Source organism: Myotis brandtii, unplaced genomic scaffold, assembly GCF_000412655.1.
Source record: "Myotis brandtii unplaced genomic scaffold, ASM41265v1 scaffold59, whole genome shotgun sequence".
NCBI lineage: Eukaryota > Metazoa > Chordata > Mammalia > Chiroptera > Vespertilionidae > Myotis > Myotis brandtii.
In genome coordinates this window covers 5,453,917-5,472,743 of record NW_005370223.1, presented here as the reverse complement: position 1 = coordinate 5,472,743, position 18,827 = coordinate 5,453,917, and the positions used below count along the sequence as shown (strand labels likewise).

The 18,827-nt window shown below is 46.7% G+C and overlaps 1 protein-coding gene across 6 annotated transcripts in view; it reads left to right on the top strand.

Moving 5' to 3' along the window:
* The window catches only part of NCALD (neurocalcin delta), a 222,268-nt gene extending 205,862 nt beyond the window's left edge, over nt 1-16,406 (top strand). For all 6 annotated transcript variants that reach the window (XM_005879281.2, XM_005879280.2, XM_005879282.2 and 3 more), the window contains 2 exons: nt 11,396-11,501; nt 13,745-16,406. In XM_005879281.2, coding sequence (XP_005879343.1) covers nt 11,396-11,501; nt 13,745-13,842 — 204 coding nt within the window. In that variant the 3' untranslated portion in view covers nt 13,843-16,406. The remainder of the gene's footprint in view (nt 1-11,395; nt 11,502-13,744) is intronic.
* The last annotated feature ends 2,421 nt before the right edge of the window (nt 16,407-18,827 follow it).

Here is an 18,827-nt window from a genome sequence, read left to right as displayed (position 1 = left end):
CGGAGGCGGCAGAAAGACTCTGGAAGGAATGGGGGTGGATGTAACAGGAGGAGACAGAAAGGCTCCCGCTGCTGGTGAGGAAGAGGGTGGAGGTGTGGCTCTCGCTTTCCAGGAACCAAGGAGACCTGCTCACAGAAACGAAGGGCAGAGCCAGAAGGACTGACTTGTTAGTGAGCCTTGTGGCCGAGGCCTGGGGTCTGCTCCTGGGCCAGTGGGACGGAACCCACACGGCAGGTAGAGTGACAACTGCACACAGTGCAGGGATGTGGGAGCAGGAATCCAGGTGATCGCCCTGTATTAGGAAACTCTGCAAGATCCGCCACTGGTTCTTCTTGGGCACCAGTGGCTCTTCCTTCATCCTGAGCAGTAACTATCTGAATAAATTGTGTTAAATTGATCCCTCAGAGACAGGGATCTTAAACAAAAATAAAGGATTTCTCCCCTGCCCCAAGGGTAAATGTATAAAAAATATAATGTCTACTGTAAAAATATGGACAGTATAGAAAAATATAAAAGAGTATCATTGCTAATAATTTTCTAATATATCCTCCTACTCCTCTTTCCATGCATTTAGAAATGTCAATTTCATAATGTACATAACATTTTGTGTCTTGCCATTTTCACTTAACATAACAACACAAACATTTCTCATGTTATAAAAACTTTTCATAAAGATATTTTAAAGGCGCATAAGAATCATATACTATAATATACTTGATTTTCCCTTATTGTTGGATATTTAGGTTGTTTCCAGTTTTCATTATTGCACGTAGTGTTGTAACTTTTAAAAATAAAGTAACGAATAATTCTTGTGCATGAAACATTTTCTATATTTAGGATTATTCCCTTAGAATAAATTCCCAGCAGTGCACTTACTGGGCCGAAGGGAATGAGCATTTATCTCTTCGGCTTGGATACCCTCTGCCAGATTGTTTTTCCAAATGTTCTCCCAAAGTGAGGGAAGGGTGCCCCGTATGGTTTTGCTTTTCCCATTTTTTCTTAATCTTTGCTAATTGAACAAAAATTAAAATGTAAAAGGTGAGTCATTCTAGTAGCTTTATCTTGTCTCTCCTTTTTATCTGGGAGAGCTGTGTCCCCCGGGGCTCCCTGCCCCACTGCAGGGAGAGGGACAAGGACATTCTCCTCCCGGAGAGAAGTGCTTCCTGATTGGGACCTAAGAAAAAGGCGCAGCCACTGTGTCCTCTTCTGTTCAGCATTTCTGCCCAGTTCTCCTGGCTGTCCTGGCCAGTGGTTTGGTGGCCAGTATTGATGAAGAGGAAGACCCTCCAGACCACACGGGCTTTTAGAAAGCAATGCGTTCACACATCCATTCCGCACCTGGGATGAAGCACCTACTAAGTGGCTGGCACTGGGCGTCAGTAGTACCAGGTATAGGGAGGGAAATAGGCTCTCCCCGTGCTGTGGAATCCAGCTGCGAGGGAGAGCGGGAACTCTGCAGAGAATGTGCAGGAGGGGCCAGTAAGCACTTGCTGAGTGAGCCCCTGCTGACTTCCTCCATGTCCAACACGGAATGTACAAAGTGATCATAAGTTGAAGGAGCGTTCAACCTGACAAGGCATCTTCTTCTCTGTGAAGTAGCTCAGGGCACTGGCAGGCCCACAGTAAGTCTCCAGGTCACAACTGGGAGGGTACAGATTCCTTAGTAAACACATATATATATACCCAGAGTCTTTAAGAAGCCTGCAAATGGAAAGCAAAATTTCCCCATTCCTTAGTAAACACATATATATATACCCAGAGTCTTTAAGAAGCCTGCAAATGGAAAGCTCAAATTTCCTCAATTGTTTCCTGCAGCACTGCACCCCGATGATTAATATTCATGACGGTAGAGAGATAATATTGCAGCATTGTGATGTGACTTCCAAATTGCCAGTAAAATTAAATTAAATTTAGAACCATTTTTCTATTAAGGGATGTGCTATTCTATTCTGCTACTTTGCAAACTCACTACTCATGTATTCTGTCTCTTTCTTATGTTAATTCCCAGTTTTCAGTGATTCTGAATTGGCATTTACTCTAGGATAATCCCAAACTTCATACTTTATTCCCAACCCCTCACCCCACCCTCACCCTTTGAAATCCCACACTCCATAAATGTTCTAGTTTTCCTTTCTTGATGTTGCTTCCTATAGTTTAGCGTTGGTATCTACAGAATATTTTTTATGTCAGCAAGCTGAAATCTTTTGTACTTCCCAATATTGGTAGGAAGGACTCTAATGTGGACTCTGTCATACTGAACTACACTGTATTAGTTTCCACTTGCTGCTATAACAAATTACCATTAACTTAGTCGCTTAAAACAACACAAAGTGATTATCTTACAGTTTTCGAGGTCAGAGGTCTGAAATCAATTTCAGTGGCCTAAAACTCAGAAGTGTCCACAGGTTGTGTTCCTTCTGGAGGTTTTAGGAGAGAGTCTGTTTTCTTGCTTTTCCTAGTTTCTGGAATATTCCTTGGCTTGTGGCCCTTTTCATCCATCCTTACAGCAAGCAACAGTGGATTGACTGAGTCCTTCTCACACTGCCATTCCTGTGGGTATCTCTTCTGCTTCCCTCTTCCACTCAGTTCTCCTGACTGTCCTGGTCAGTGGTTTGGTGGCTAGTAAGATAATTCAGAATAATCCCTACATGTCAAGATCATTAATTTAATCACATCTGCAAAATCCCTTTTACTATGCAAGTACTGAATATTCATAGGTTCCAGGGATTAGGATGTACACATTTTGGGGGACCATTATTCAGTCTATCACATATGCCAAAACACAGTTATGTTCCTTTTTAAAAAAATAATTTTGTGCTTTATGAACATCTGGATGAATAAGAAAAACCATATGCAGATTTATTTTTAGAGTCTTAAATGGACATTTTTACATTCATGTGTTTGTTTGTGTAAGTGACAAATTTAGGAACACGATTTATTCCCAGTATTTTATTATTTCATTAAAATCACCTCTCAGGAGTCTTTAGCCAGATAACAACTCTGACCTTTTCCCATGTTACAGCAGATCCTCCCTTCCCGGTGGGGTCAGCTCACTGCTGCAAGAGGATGGAGACTCCTTTCTGCCCTACACAGTTCTCTGTCCCCCAGCCCAGCCAGAGGCAGGTCTGGGTACGCACACCCATCACAGTGCAGGCTGTGTCTGAGGAAGGGCCGAGGAGCACATGAGTGGCATTGCCAATTGGACCATGAATGCTTAGATCAGTGGTTCTCAACCTTCTGGCCCTTTAAATACAGTTCCTCATGTTGTGACCCAGCCATAAAATTATTTTCGTTGCTACTTCATAACTGTAATGTTGCTACTGTTATGAATCATAATGTAAATATCTGATATGCAGGATGGTCTTAAGCGACCCCTGTGAAAGGGTCGTTTGACCGCCAAAGGGGTCGCGACCCACAGGTTGAGAACCGCTGGGTTCGATGTTCTCTGTGATCTTGGAGGTGAGGGAACACTGAATTTAGGGATCCATCAATGGGACCACAGCACTTCCAGGGAAGAAATGTAGGAAGAACATGGAGGTCAACTGTCCCCCCTTCTGTTCTCAGAAAGTAACGGAGACTCTTAAAATAATGATAGGATTGCCATTGGTTAGGAATGATCAGTGTATCCAAAACAAAGATGAAGTGGGAACTAAGAGAAGAATTGGCATGTGAGAGTTGACATCTTGGTTAATCTTACCTTGCCTCTCTCTTTTTCAATCTCCCTTTTCCTTCACTTTCTTGAGCAAGTTACTTAATCTTCCTGTTCGTTGTTTTCATAATTTGTGAACTGAAACTAATTATAGCACCGGACTCACAGGTCATTGTAAGGGATAATTAGTTATTACAAGTAGAGCTCCTAGAACAGTACCTGTCATGGATTATTACTCAATAAATGTTGGCTGCTATTATTCTATAGAAGTTTCATATATGGCTTTTATTATGTTGAGGTATGATCCTTCTATTCCCACCTTGCTGAGAGTTTTTATCAAAAATGGGTGTTGGATTTTGTCGAATGCTTTTTCTGCATCAATTGATATGACCATGTGGTTTTTTTCTTTCAATTTGTTTATGTGATGTATTACGTTTATTGATTTACGGATGTTGTACCATCCTTGCATCCCTGGGATAAATCCTACTTGGTCATGGTGTATGATCTTTCTGATGTACTGTTGGATCCGATTTGCTAAGATTTTGTTGAGTATTTTGGCATCTATGTTCATGAGGGATATTGGCCTGTAATTCTCTTTCATTGTGTTGTCTTTACCTGGTTTTGGTATTAGGGTGATGCTGGCTTCATAGAATGAGCTTGGAAGTGTTCCTTCCTCCTGAATTTTTTGTAGTAGTCTGAGGAGGATAGGTTTTAGTTCTTCCTTGAAAGTTTGGTAAAACTCCCCTGAGAAGCCATCTGGTCCTGGGCTTTTGTTTGCTGGGAGCTTTTTGATGACTGCTTCAATTTCTTCCATAGTTATTGGCCTATTGAGGTTTTTAGATTCTTCCTGATTGAGTTTTGGAATGTTGTACTTTCCTAGGAATTTGTCCATTTCCTCCAGGTTGTCTAGTTTGTTGGAGTAGAGCTGTCCATAGTATTGTTTAACAATCATTTGTGTTTCTGTGGGGCCTGTTGTTATTTCGCCTCTATCGTTTCTGATTTGGTTTATTTGGGGCTGCTATTATTCTATAGAAGTTTCCAGAGCTTCTACAGGGTGTTTCCTATAAAATAAAAGGAGGTCATTTCTCATTTATAGATCAAGGCAGTAGAAAATTTTCCACTAAGTTTTAAGTTAAATTTACCTAGACATAAAATGTATGTTCACAATGAAAAAGGAGGTAACCCAACTAAACCTCCAATTGGTGGAACTCACAGAAGTTCTTGGGTTCCTGGCCTTCTTCACTTGTTGTCTTTCCTGCTAAATACTAGCCTATCTGGGAAGAAGCTAAAGTTTGTGGCAACTCTGATGTTCACAGGACTCAGATAAAAGAAGATCATCTTTCTGGGAGAGAATGTGGTTGAAGCCAGGAGTTCCCCAAATCTGAACTGTGGACTTGAGCCCACAGGAGCACTTCATGCAGTGGGACTGTTTGGGGATGGTCTGTCTGTATTTGTTCTCAAGTTCAAATCAGAGACTTTCTGAAGGGAATATATAGACTGACATCATATAGAGTCTAACCATAGCAGTTCCCAGGGATTTTACTTTAAAGACCATGTTAGAATAATTTTTAATTAGCATATTTGTTATTCAGGTGTTGGTTGCTTTAAAAAAAATACTTGGTGTTCAAATAACTGTTGTCTCAGAATCAGACTTTCCCTCCTAGTTGTAATTCCGGATTAATTGGCACTTTTGATGAAGACAGAGTGAACTTCAGAATACCTTTTCTTTACCTCGTCACACCTTTTGTAGGAAAGAGGTTGGGTGTACACTGGTGGCCCATCACAGAAGATTTCGTTTTTGTTTCTTTTAGCCATAGGGGGGAAATAACTACTCTTCTGATTCACTCATGTGATGAATAAGGTATATAATTACAGCAACCAGATGAGGAGGAAGCGAGGCGATGGTGGTGGCCATGCAAAGGTTTGCCCTCCAGGAGCACCAAACAGACTCACCGATTAACCCCACCTGGTCGCAAGAGCCCCAACTGCGACCATTTCAGACAACCAGCTTGTGAATATTTGTGCCACAGAGAACCAAAGTAAGGACCAGGCAGTTCTGCATATCCTACTTAGAACCACTTCTGAGTGCCATGTGAATTTTTTCTCCCAATAATCTTTTAAAATTGGCATCATAGATGCTATAATCCTTGGGGACATGAAACACTGTGCTCTTCTGATTCTGGAGAAAGAAATTGGGGTGGGGAGAGCTTCTAGTTCATTGTGATATGCCCCTGGGAATTCAGCTCCACACTCTCGCCTAATTCTCAGTTATGAATGTGGACCACAGATGTCACTGTGGAGTGCAACTTAGATTTCTTTCCTGTAGGAAACTCTTGAAAGCAATCGCTTACACTAGTGGCTTTCTCTTAGAGCTAACTTTGGTGCTTGCTTATTCGTTGTGTTTGGTTTTTTCTTTTCTTATTAGGGGATTGATGTTATCCTGACAAGCCACACTATAGTTTATAACTCTTAGCATCGACTATGCCATCTGCAACATGAGTGTTGTCTACTTCCCAAAGGCACCTCTCTCTGGCTGTTCCCTCCTGGTCTCCTCTGTGGACTCCTATTCCATTTCCTGTTCCCTCTAAACATGGATATTCCCAAGCCAAGTTCCAGCCACAGCACTGTTCTCCTTTCATTCCCTCCAGAAAGTCTCATCTTCTCAGTGCATGTTATGGGCTAGGCATAGTCATAAGTGCTCTCCACACTGTACTCATTTCCTACGGTGGTTGTGACAAATTACAATAAGCTGGGTGGCTTAGAACAACAGAAATGTATCCTGTCACAGTTGCGGAGGCCAGAAGTCCAAAATCAAGGTGTGGTTTAGGTTGGTCCCTTCTGGAGAATCCTGAGGGATATCTGTCCCATGACTCTTTCCTAGCTTCCGGTGGTGGCTGGCAATCTTTGGCGATTTTTGGCTTGCAGGTGCGTCCTCCCATCTCTGCCTCCATCATCCGTGGCATTCTCTCTGTATGTCGTGTCTAAATTTTCTTCTTTTAAGGACGCCAGTCATCGAATTGATTGGGGCCTGCCCTAATCTAGTATGATCTTATTTTAACCTGATTATATCTTCAAAGACGCATTTCCAAATGAGGTCACATTCACAGGTTGTAGGTAGACAGGAATTTTTGCAGGACGCTAGTCAACCAAGTACACATGCATGATCTCATTTCATCCTCACAACAACCTCGGCCCCATTATAGATGAAGAAACAGATTCCACCTAAATCTTCACCTCTACTATGTCTGTTAACGGACTTCATAAAATGTTACACCGGTACTTCAAGGTGCACATTCCAAAAACACTCATTGCCTTCTCCCCATATGTGAAGGCCTATAACACAACTCCAGAATGTCTGGTTAGGACAGGAAAAGGGTTATTTGGAAGAGGCTGTTCGAAGCTGCCTTTGTATAATACTTTACTAGGTATACCGGTTAATAATGCAAAATTTTTTCAATAGATGGAGTTACACATATGTTGACATACATGCGATTTGATATGTATGCTGTCTTGTTGTATTGGCAACACGCTTCAAACTTCATGTGTGAAATTTTCTGAAGGTGTTAACATGATAGATATTTTTACACTTAAAAATGTCGAATATTAGGAAAGCTAATTATTTAACATATTCTTATAGTTGTAAATAAGAAAGCACTTACACCATTCAGATATGTAGATATTCATCCAGTTTTAAAAGTGTTTCCAAGAAAGACCCTCGTGGCCTCCTTTCCTGGTATGTAATAGCCTTCGAAGCAGGATGCTGACCTTGACCTGTAATCCAAGAACAGCCCTGCACTGCTTAACTTCTCTTGCCCTTAGTTGGTTGTTGTGGGGCCTTGGATGTCCCTCCTGTTAGAAGACCCTGCATCTGAGAAGTCAGTCTGGTTTTCTTCAGAGAGAGGGTTGAGCCTTAACTCCTGGAATCGTGCCTGCCCCCCAACAGAATTTATGGATTAGGGTGTGAGTTCTTCCTTCCCAACATTCCAAGAGGGAAAAGGGAAGAAAAATATAGGCCATGAGGAAGCTGGTAAGACCCCTGGCTTCAGGGCCTGTGAGGGACAGAGCCAGAGCTGGGCCCCAGAGCTCTGCATTTACCCAGAGACAAGAATAGGGTTCTTCAAGTTTAATTAAAAACAGGATGTCCCTGCTGGGCCTCTCATTGATGTTGCTAAAAATAAAGTAGGGAAGTAGCTTGGCTTCTTCTGGTTTAATCCCATTAAATTTGGGGGTGGGGGTGGAATTGGAGCTAATAAAAGACATGATTTGTTACAGATTGCTGTCTGGAGTTGTGTCTTTTCCCTCCTTGTACTGTGGAGTCCTGGATTTGGAAGTTCTAATGCAATCAGCTCTGGGTTGTTGATGCCGTGGGAAGGGAGCAAAGGAACAGACAATTCCCTAAATGTGATTTTGCCAGGCTGTCATCTACTTACTCACTCTGGGGACCACTGGGTCTCGTCGCCTCAGCTCTTTGCTCACTACTCTAGTACCACCCATGTCATAGACCTGGTTTTATGTAATTCCTATCTGTGAGTTGATGCACATTAAAAACAAACAAAAACCAGCAACACCTAGTCTGAGGGCTATGAGCGCCATCTGTAAATGTGAGCCTCTTAAAGGAGCCCTCACTTCCTCCTCAACCCCACAGTGTACTCCGACATTAGCTTCTTGCTCCATTCCAGAGCCCCATTTGCAAATATATTCATGGAAGAGCACTTTCTTTGTGTTTTCTGTTTTGTTTTGTATTAACTTGTCCCTATTTCTCTGTCCCAACTCCACTCCTTTTGCCTAATAGCTAAGGACTAAAATTCTTGGAGACCTGCTGTTGAGTGTGAGAGCCTCATTCTCTAATACAAATTCATTTGTTTCCTTGGTCTTTGATTCATTTGTTCAATCAAGAGTTCTAGGGAATAATCTCTAGATTATTACCCAGTTGACTTCCCATCAAATCCCATCATGATAATTTTATGAGTCCAACTCTTAGAGGCTTAGAGTTACAAGAAATGCTTCAGACGAGTGGGTTTTACTGCCCACCAGACAGTGTAGGTGAGGACTTTCATAACAATTATTAAGGCATTGCTAGAATCACAATACCCGTCTCAATGGTGGTCATAAAAATGAAAGCTTTTGGTCTTCAATATGATGTCTTCCAAGCCTGTACCAGAGGATTGGTGATATGTAAAATGAGAAAGAGCATATTCGTCTTGTTGATGATTAACTCCTCATCCCCTAGTACATAGTAGATACTCAATAAATGTTAAACTATAAATAATCAATTTTAATTCTTTCAACACTATTGCTTGCAAATAAGGAATAGAGGTGGATTTGGGAAGTAAGTGTAGATAAAAATTTCAAATTTATTGGCAGTTCCATCTTTTTGTAGCTCATTGGAGAAATACAAAGACCTTAACATGGTCTGTGAGGTCCCAGTGGTCCGTTTCTCCCGCTCTGGAGCCACACCCCCAGCCACACTCCCCACACAGTCTTGGCCTTCTTACCATTCCTCTCACCTCAGGTGTCTACACCTGTGTTTCCCTCTGTCCTTTACCTCTCTAAGCTCTGTGTCTTCTACATCTTTTTGCTCAGCCATCATTCCTTGGGGCAGCCTATTCTCCTGACAAGGTTTCATTTCCCCAATATGTCATCTCATAAAACCACACATCTTCCTTTGTATCACTGCTTTCAAAAATAGTTTTACATTCATTTCTTTATTTTAGTAATGTTGGTCTGCCTTATTTAAAAGTAAAACCATGATGGCAAGGATGGGGTAGATGATAAGGCCTGGTATATAATAATTGATCAATAAATATTTGATGCATGACCGAGTGAATGGATGAATGACTGAGTATGGGGTGGGAGAGTAAATGAAGAGGTTGTACTTACATGATCTAGTGCAATACTGGTTTCTAGATCCTGTTTGTTGTTGTTTTAAGATTTCTGGCCTTGTGAATTTACAAAACATTTAGATTATGTAAGTTTGCAGTTCCTGTGAGATGTGTGTGTGTGTGTGTGTGTGTGTGTGTGTGTGTGTGTTCATCAGTTGGTGCCACTGATTGCCTACAAACTGGGTCAAGAGTTACAGAAAAGCTTCCATGTAGAAGAAATGAAGCCAAAAGCTAAGGAAAGGGTGCTAGACCTCAAGGCATCCCTGGTGTGGAAAGACTTCTGCTCTCCATTCCTGTTACTAAATATTTACCTGGCCTGTGAACGCTCAGCGTCTCTTTCTTCCATTTGTAAAAATAGCTCTAGCTCTATAGCCTTTCCTAGTTCCCCCAAGGAGTCAGGTATCCCATGGCTGGGCACATGGCACTGTAACCCCAGGAGATGGAGGTGTAGACCTGGGCTGAGGGGATGGCAAGCAGGGGTCCAGGAGGAAGGCAGAGGCTGGCTCCCCTGTTGCTCCAGGGCACACTTCAGTGAACGTTTCTTGGGAAAGCTGACTGTGGCCAAGTTTATCCCAGTGGCACCCATAATCCCAGACAAGGCCACAGCTGTGAGCTTGATCTTTCTCCAGAGGGAGTCGCTGTGGAGACAGCTCTGGAGTTCAGCGAGGGTTTTGATGGGTTCAAGACAGACTCAAGAAGCCTGGTCTGGGGGTCCCTACGGGGGACGGGGGGGTGGAGATCAGCCCCAGGGTCAGCACGCTGGGTGAGTCCATTTTTCACTCTTGTTTTACCACCAGGGTTAGAATATTTACCCTCCTTTCTCCAGAACATTTTAGGGCCGTGGGGCAGGTTGATCCTAAACAAAACTAAAGATAAGTTCAGCCTTTAGTATCAGTTTTGCTCCCACATTTCCCATCTGGATGCTTCCTGCCCTCAGCTGCCTTCCTTTCTCTCCTCCCTCCAGCTGTTCCACTGCCCTCAGAGTTCCAGAACTTTCCAGATTTGTGTGCCCATCCTGGGGCAAAACCTACTTTTTCTAAAACTCCTTTCAGGCGCTTAAATTCCCATACTGAGTACCAAAGGGGGAGTCCCCAAGTGGTGGGGGAGATAGCGTCAGTACTTCTTACAAAACTCTCAGTAGAACCCTCCTTTGCTCAGCAGATTTCAGATGCACCCAGTTTATCCCAGCCTGAGATGCATAACTATTGAATCCCAAACTTGGATGACAGATTGTTCCCACTGGGGGATAGTTGGGAGCTCGCTGAGAAGGAATGCGAGACGATTGCCATACAAAGGGAAGAGCATTGGATGGAGGGCGATGCCTTCCGGGGAGAAGACCGGGGCTCGCACTTGCAGGCGGTCAGGTGTTTGCCCCCCTGAAGGCCCTCACTGGAGGCCACAGCAGACACCAGCCCATCGCTCTGGCCTGAGGAATGCCACCTGCCGCCTTCTCCTAGAAGCGCGGGCCTCAGAGGGCAGCATCAGCATCACACGGGAGCTTGTTAGCGATGCGGGAGCTCAGGCCCCCAGCCCACCCTCCTGAATCAGATCCCACATGGTCACGATTCCCAGGGCATCCATATGCACCCTAACGTGTGATGCCCAGGGGCCCGGGGGTCTCCCCGCCAGCTGTCCCTCCTGAAGGCTCTTCAGTGCTGGCGTGAGCTCTGCGGCCTGGCTTCTCCCATCGGTGACAGTGCCTCTGTTTTCCACAGCAGGTCAGCGGGGACAGGGCTAGCTCCCCGTGTGAAGCGAGGACATTCCCTTCACCTCACCCGTGCGTTTCGGAGGTTTAATGATAGGGCTACTGTGGGCCCCTCCAAGCTATGTTTCTGACACCCCACGCTGTCGTTTCTGCCTCCAGGCGATCTACAAGATGGTTTCCTCCGTAATGAAGATGCCTGAGGATGAGTCAACCCCAGAGAAAAGGACGGAAAAGATCTTCCGCCAGATGGACACCAACAGAGATGGTAGGAGGCCCAGGCCGCTTTGCTTTGCTCAGGGTGGGGGCTGCTGGAGGGGCTGGGGCGTTCAGGCAGGGAAATGCCGCTCAAGGACAGGGTATTGGCACGAGGACCTGGCTCACGGCCCTTTCTTTGTACAAGTAGCTCATGCTGCCTACTCCCTGGTGGTGTAGTTCAGAGGAGGATCAGGGTGGGGACAAGCCCAGGCCACAGCAGGCTGGGTCCTTGCAGGACAGCTCATCAGAAAGTGGGGAGGGGCTTGTCATTCTATCCAGAGCCCCGGAGCTTTCACTTCAGCTGGCCAGGGGTTAGCGGACTCTCCTGCGCATGCTCTGTGTCGGGTTTCCTGGAGCCCAGTGGGTTCTCACAGCCGTCGGGTGGGTGGAGGTGGGAGGGGGGTGAGGTGGACATCAGGTTCCTCCCTGAAGGTGACCCCCACACTTCAGACCCAGCAAGGGGCTGCAAAGCAAACCAAAGTGAAAGGAAGGTTGGATTTCAAGCTCCAGAGCAGAGGAAGCTGACACTGTTTCAACCACTGTGCGAGTCTGGGCATAGCTCACATATGGGGCCAAGACACAAGGCTTAGAGGGCACCTGCTCTACAGATTGAAAGTAAATCTATCTAATAATAGGATAATATGCAAATTGGTCGGGATGCCTTCACGGAATGACCAATCAGCAGGCTGCATCCCCGCCCCTGCGCCGGCCTGGAGACATGAGGCTCACATCCCTACCCCAGCAACCGGCCCCGGGACGTGAGGCTCGCGTTCCTGCCCCCTACACTGGCCCGGAGACATGAGGCTCGCATCCCCACCCCTGGCAATGGGCCCCGGGACGTGAGGCTCATGTCCCCGCCCCCTGTGCTGGCCCAGGGGTCCAGAGGCACGGAGAGGCCCCTCCACCGCAGGCTCCGGCCTACCTCTTTGGGGCAATCCATCGAGGAGCCCCAGATGGGTGGGCAGGGCCTACCTCTTTGGGGCAATCCATCGAGGAGCCCCAGATGGGTGGGCAGGGCCTACCTCTTTGGGGCAATGGATCGTGGGGCTCCTGCACTGTGACAGGGCACAGGCCATGCTGAGGGATCCCCCCTCCCTGAGTGCATGAATTTCGTGCACCAGGCCACTAGTAGATAGTTAAATCCCTGCCTTTCTCCTTCATGTGAAAAAAGGTGAATTTGGTTAACCAAGAGCTAGGACCTGGGGAGGGGCTGTGGCTAAGGGGAAGACATACTTTGTTGGGGGAGAGGGTGAGGGCTCCAATAGATGGCCCCCCTCCTGCCTGGAGTTGGAATTAGGTGGCAGATAGAGCAATAATAGAGGCCAGAGGACTGAGCTTCATTGAAGGATGCAGCTCTGTGGACATGGGGACCAAACCCACAGCAGCAGCAAGCAGGGCAGCCTGGCACTGATCCTTGGAGGGCCAAGGGGAGCAAGTCCTCCCTGCGGCAGCTCCTGCCAAGAGGAAGAAGAGGGCAAAGCTAAGGAGAAAGGCCCAGCAGCTCCTCCCAAGGAGGCCCCCACTGAAGCACCGGGAATAGGGGAGAAGCTTTGCCTCCCTCCTGGAAGGGACACTGTAGGAGTGGGCCCCAGGTGGCTGAGTCCTTCTCTCCCAGCCAGCCAGGGTAGGAGGAAAGCACCCTGATTGACGGGAGGGTTCCAGGGGGCACCCCGTGCCTTGCACACACACCCCTTTATTTTCCTTACCTCGGTGGAGGTGCAGCTGTCGTAGAGGGACCCTCCCTCAGATATCAGCATCTCCCCCCCCCCCCCCGCCGCCCCCCGATCTCACGCAGCAAACCCAAGTACCCCAGGTGACCTGAAGGAGCCCAGAGGCTCCTCGTGACATGGTGGGAAGGAACGGCCTTGGTGCCAGGAGAGCCCAGCTCGGTCTCATAGAGGCTGAGGGGACATTCCTTCCACAAATACGAAGTGAGCGCATCCAGGGCACGTGCAGCTGGAGAAGCCCAGAGGGCAGGGCTCAGGCAGGGCCACCTGCCAGGGCAGGCACACCGGGGGCTCCCAGGAAGAAGTGTGCCCGCCAGGGGCGGGGCTGGCTCTGCTCCTGAACAAGAGCTGCCCCCTGGGCCTCACGTCGGGAGGGAGGAGAGTGTGGGCCTCACGGCAGGTGTTGGATGGCAGGGACCAGGGGAGCCATCACTGCCTCCGCGATGCGAGATGCGGTGGGATGAGTGTGAGCTCTCCGGCTGCCACCTGCCGCCACTCACCTGTGCTCCATCCTCTTGCTTTCTAGGCAAACTCTCCCTGGAAGAGTTCATCCGAGGGGCCAAGAGCGACCCGTCCATCGTGCGCCTCCTGCAGTGCGACCCCAGCAGCGCCGGCCAGTTCTGAGCCTGCACCCACGAATCCTAGAGCTGCTTGTGTTGTTCCCTTTTGATTTTTCTTTTTAACAATTTTTTTTATTTTGTTTTGCCAAACAACATTGACGGTGATGCTGTTCCCCCCGCAGTCAGATGCACCTTCCTCCGAGCCGCCTTCAGCTTCTTTTGTCGTGGACGCTTCGTGGGAATGCCCAGAGCCCCAACGCCTCGTGGAGCGCATGGACCGTGCTGTCGTGCACAGACTTTGTGGTGTTCGTTGTTCTGACGATTTTCATCGTTATTATTATTATTTTCTCTTGATTCTAATGTCTCTGTTCTAAAACCGAAGACGCGGGGAGGCAGGAGAAGGGAAACCAATCCGGCGCAGCGATGCTACTGCAAGCTTTGAGGGGCTTGTTTGAAAAACAAACTCCACACCCCCCCCCACCCTCCCAACCCCCCCACCCCGGTCTGTTGTCACACATGCCCCAAGGGTGACGGACCAGATGTGGGATCCCCAGCCTGAGAATGAGGAACCTTCCGGGGCCAGACTGGAAAAGGGGCCTGAAGAATTCCCACCAACAGGCCTGCCCCACCCCCTTCCCAGCAGGCTGTAGTTTCTAAGCTGTGAACATTTCAAGATAAAGTAATAGTGGAGAGAAAAAGATGGCTCAGCTATTTTTTCACAGGTTTACACTAGTTGAGCTAAGATGAGTTTGGAAAGTGATCACCAATGGTAACTTATATTCCAAGACCAGACCCATCTCGTTTGCCCTCTTGTTTTAGAAAAAAAAAGAATGCTGTACATAAAATATTGGGTATTGCAGACCAAATTAAGTGTTTCGCCTTGTTCAAATGAAATGCATGTTTAGTGAGCACTAATCCAATCTTATTACAAAAGACTGTTTCTGGTAGCTTATTGTGAAGTAAGCCAATTATAATGAATGTCTATGTCTTGTTTTAAAGTCATATCTGTCTTTGCACAAATGCACCAATCAGCAGGTATATTTTATATATTCCAGAAAAGTACCAAGTCATCCTGACTAGCCCGAACTTCATGTTCAATGTTTTTCCAGAGTAGCAGTGCCTGGAGAATAGAAGCAGGGCAGGCTGAAGTGGGAACCAGCAAATGGAGCACCAGACGGTTTATCGTATGAGAGATGCGAGGTGATGGGTGGCCCCCCAGCTCGTTGGTGGTATTACACTGGAGGTGGCTGAGCAGATCGACATTCTGTAGACCTGGGGAAAATATAGCATAAGTTCTCAGGACCTCCCAATGGTTTGGTCCACATGAATGGTTAGGGAGTCGTATCTGGGAGGAAGACTTTCCATGCCCCAACTGGCCCTACGGAGTCAGGGGTTGGACAATCATCTGATTCATAATGAAGAAGGCTTGGGCGAGTGCATCTGTGATTTTCAAGGCCCACGATGGAGAATCCAAAGGTGTTTTCCATCACCATGTTCTTTGACCGAAGATTTCTATTTCCAGAAGTGACAGCACAAATTTGAGCTGCTGTTTGGTCTGGTGACCTCAGGCACACTCATTTGAATTGAAAATTTGCTGGTTATAGGAGAGCCATATTCCAATAAGCAGTAGGCATGAGGAAACCCCAACACTCAAGTGTGTAGATGGGGAGAACCTACCCCAAGCAAAGGACCCCAGTGAGTCTGTCTCCTGCCACACTACTTCCTGTAGACCAAGGACCACAGGAAGGTAGACATCATAACCACGAGGAAGATGATGCTGAGCCCACTCTAACCTCCAGATTCTTGTGTATTACTTGAATCCACTTTCACGGGTAGCAAAAATCCAAATTTGTGTGGCTGACCAAGATGAACCCATTCTGCAGGATGAAATTTGAGACCTGGACTCCATAAAATAATTTTAATCCTCCTCTGAGTGTCAGCTTCTCACAATTGTTTTACACTGAGACTTGCCAAGTTCCTCCATGGCCCCGGTGGGAAAATCTAGTTTTGAAAAATAGGGAATTAACCTAAGACATGGAGGGCAGAGTGAGGGAGGGGACCAAGCGCCTCGATCGATAGTGTCCAGGAAGCACGCCTCACTCTCCCCATCTTGATTGCAGACCTAAACGCTCCTTTTAGTTCTCCTTAGATGGTGGAGCGAGTTAATGTCTGGGAAACCCACCTGGGCTCTGCCCTTGGTCGTGATATCTTGCTGAACCAAACTCACTTTGTTTCCTAGAACCTAAAGCTGGAATGAGGAGCAGGGAAGAGGGTCTCCAGCTGTTTAGGAAAGAAAACAAGAGCCAGATGCATGGCTAATGAGCGCCGACACGCTGGGATATACGGAAATAGCCCTCATCCTGGCCTGCCATTGACCCTGTCTGTATTTTCTCGAGGGTTGTTTTGCTTCTCCTCCTTCCTGGGAAGGCCTTTGTAGGACTAATGCAATGCACTCATTTTGGCCAAGGGACTGCAGCACACAGAAAGCTGGATGCCTAAAGGTTTATGTCACTCCTGTGCTGGGCTGTTCATTGTCATTGCTGTGTTAAGGGATGGATTCTGCTCTGTCTGAAATCAAGCCGGCCTGTGATGTTCAAGGGACTGGAATAAAGTCGTTTATAAATTGAAGGATGCTACAGAGTGGTTGACTCTCCATATCCCTGTTTAGGGTAGGGAAGGGGTGCCAAGGGTGCTGTCCCACCCATCTCTATGCCCCAGGGGGCACAAATGGATTTAATCACATGCATACTTATAAACCCCATCATATGGAATGGGCCCCATATCGGTTGACTCTGTGTCGCTCTAGCTTGGCAGTCAGGCACGTTGTGTGTTTAATGATTGTCTGGGACCTGAGGTTTCCATGCCTAAACTGCCGCTCCAGCTGAATCTGTGCCTGTGTGAGGGTCGAGGTGCCAACTCTGGCCTCCTCCTTCTGGGTACAGTTTCTGCCCTCAAGAGACACAAGGAACCAGGGTTTATGAAAGGGGGGATTGGAGAGGCTGCTGAGCCCCAAGCCCCATCCAAAAGCATCCTTGGTCTACACCTGGGCTTCTGTACTTCCCTCCACTTATGGCCTTCACTTCCTTCTCACCTTCTCTTCTTGCTCACAACTGGAGCTGCAAACCCTAGTTCTAACATTAGGTGCAATGGAAGGAGAAACTGAGGCAAGCTCCTCCTCAGTGGAAATTAATGTCCTCTCCCTCCCCTCTCTTCGCCTCTCAGTCTGGAGAAGAGTCAATAAAAGATGACACGATACAGAGCCCACACCCTCAAAGCCACTACAGATCAGCCGTGTGTTTGGTTTTGTTGATGTCATTAGCCCTACCTCCAGCACAGAAAGCCATTCATGTAGGAAAAAGTGGCTGTCAGCTATAGTAGGTGCTTCGTGGGCCAACTACACATCATGTTAGAGTTGAGTTGGCCTGGAGTGGAGTATTTTCCTATTTTACACATTTTCTCTTTATGGACCAGCAATGGCCCTGAAACACACGACTGTTCAGCACGATTCACAGCATGTCATTCGTGGCAGTGATGATGAGAAGGTGGTGGGAGTCTCCAACCTGATTAGGAACCTGCAGTCCCACGCTTATTGTGAGCCAACCCTGAAATTTCCAGCAAATTTCCAAACCCGAGTCTCTTATTTACAGGGCATGGTCCCAACACCCCGACCCAACTGGACCCCCTCCTAGCCTAGCTCAGGCATGGAGGGTACACTTCCGTTGAGGAGGAGATGGCGTGTTCGCAGTCAATGTGGGGAGATCAGGAAAACTGTCTTTGGGAGAAACGGAGATGCTTTGCGCTCGCCTCTCCTGTCTACGTCAGAAAATGCTTGGCGCTCTCCCAAAATTTTCTGTTTTTCAAGGTGGCTGAAGAAACAAGAGGAAGCACATGGAGCCCTGTGTTTTCTAAGGCGGCAGAATACCAGTCAAACCCACCTAAAAGAGAAAGATTGCTGCCGAGTGTAAAGATGTTCAAGCCCAGGGTGTAACCAATGGTATATTCATTTCTCTATTCTTGTACGCCAACCGCGTGTCAGGACGTAGGTAAGTCCTGGGCACTTGCTGTATTCATGTGCCAGGCTGTTCCCAGGCATCCCTGGGGTTGCAAACAATGATCACTCGGAGAACATTCCACGGAGTGTAGTTAACTCCCTAGGGCAGCTCAGAGAGGGGTCAGGGCTTTGTGGAGGCTTATTTCATGACTTCTTTTCTCCACACTATTCCAGGAAATGGGTGGCATTTAAACCATTCTCCAGAAGAGATAGTGAAACTACTTCAAAATTCTGGACAGCTCAGCTTGCCAATCCTATTAAACACTCATAGCTCTCCCATCAGTGTATCACACACATGTAGATACACAGACTCTCAAAATGTGCCTTTCCAATATCAGTATTTAATCACTTTACTGGTCTCACATGGAGTGTTCAATGCTGGCCCCATACAGAACCATGCACTATAGACTTGGAGTTGAATATGTGTGTGGAGTTGGGGAGGGGATAGGAGTTATTAGCAAAGAAGTTCACAGCTCACGGGTAAGTCCTATCCAGCACCTTAAAAATGGTTATGAAGTATCTTACACCTATGGCAAAGCCGAAGTCAGGTTCTTTCTTGAGTGGTGCGTGAGAGAAGTGTTTGCTACCCAAGAAACAATTGGGTGATATTTGCCGTTAGTACCTTTTTTATCGTGGCATTTTTATCATGTGGGTTACTATGAAGAGGAGACACAGCATAGTGATTAAGTGCACGGTTCCAGATTCAGGCTGTTTCAGTTTAAATCCAGGTTTTGCCATTACAGGCTTTGTGACTGAGGGCAAGTCACTTACACCCTCTCCGACTTCTAGTTCTAGTCTGCAAATGGGGCAAATACTTGACTCTACTTCTTTAGGTTGCTGTAAAGATTAAATGCAAATATTACATGCAAGCATTTAGTATCTTACACACAAGAGCGGTTCAAGTTACCAGCCATACACAGCCCATTTTAATCAGCACCTGGGCAACACCTTCCCTTTTGTTCTTCCTAATCCAGCCACTATTAATTCTATTTAATTTT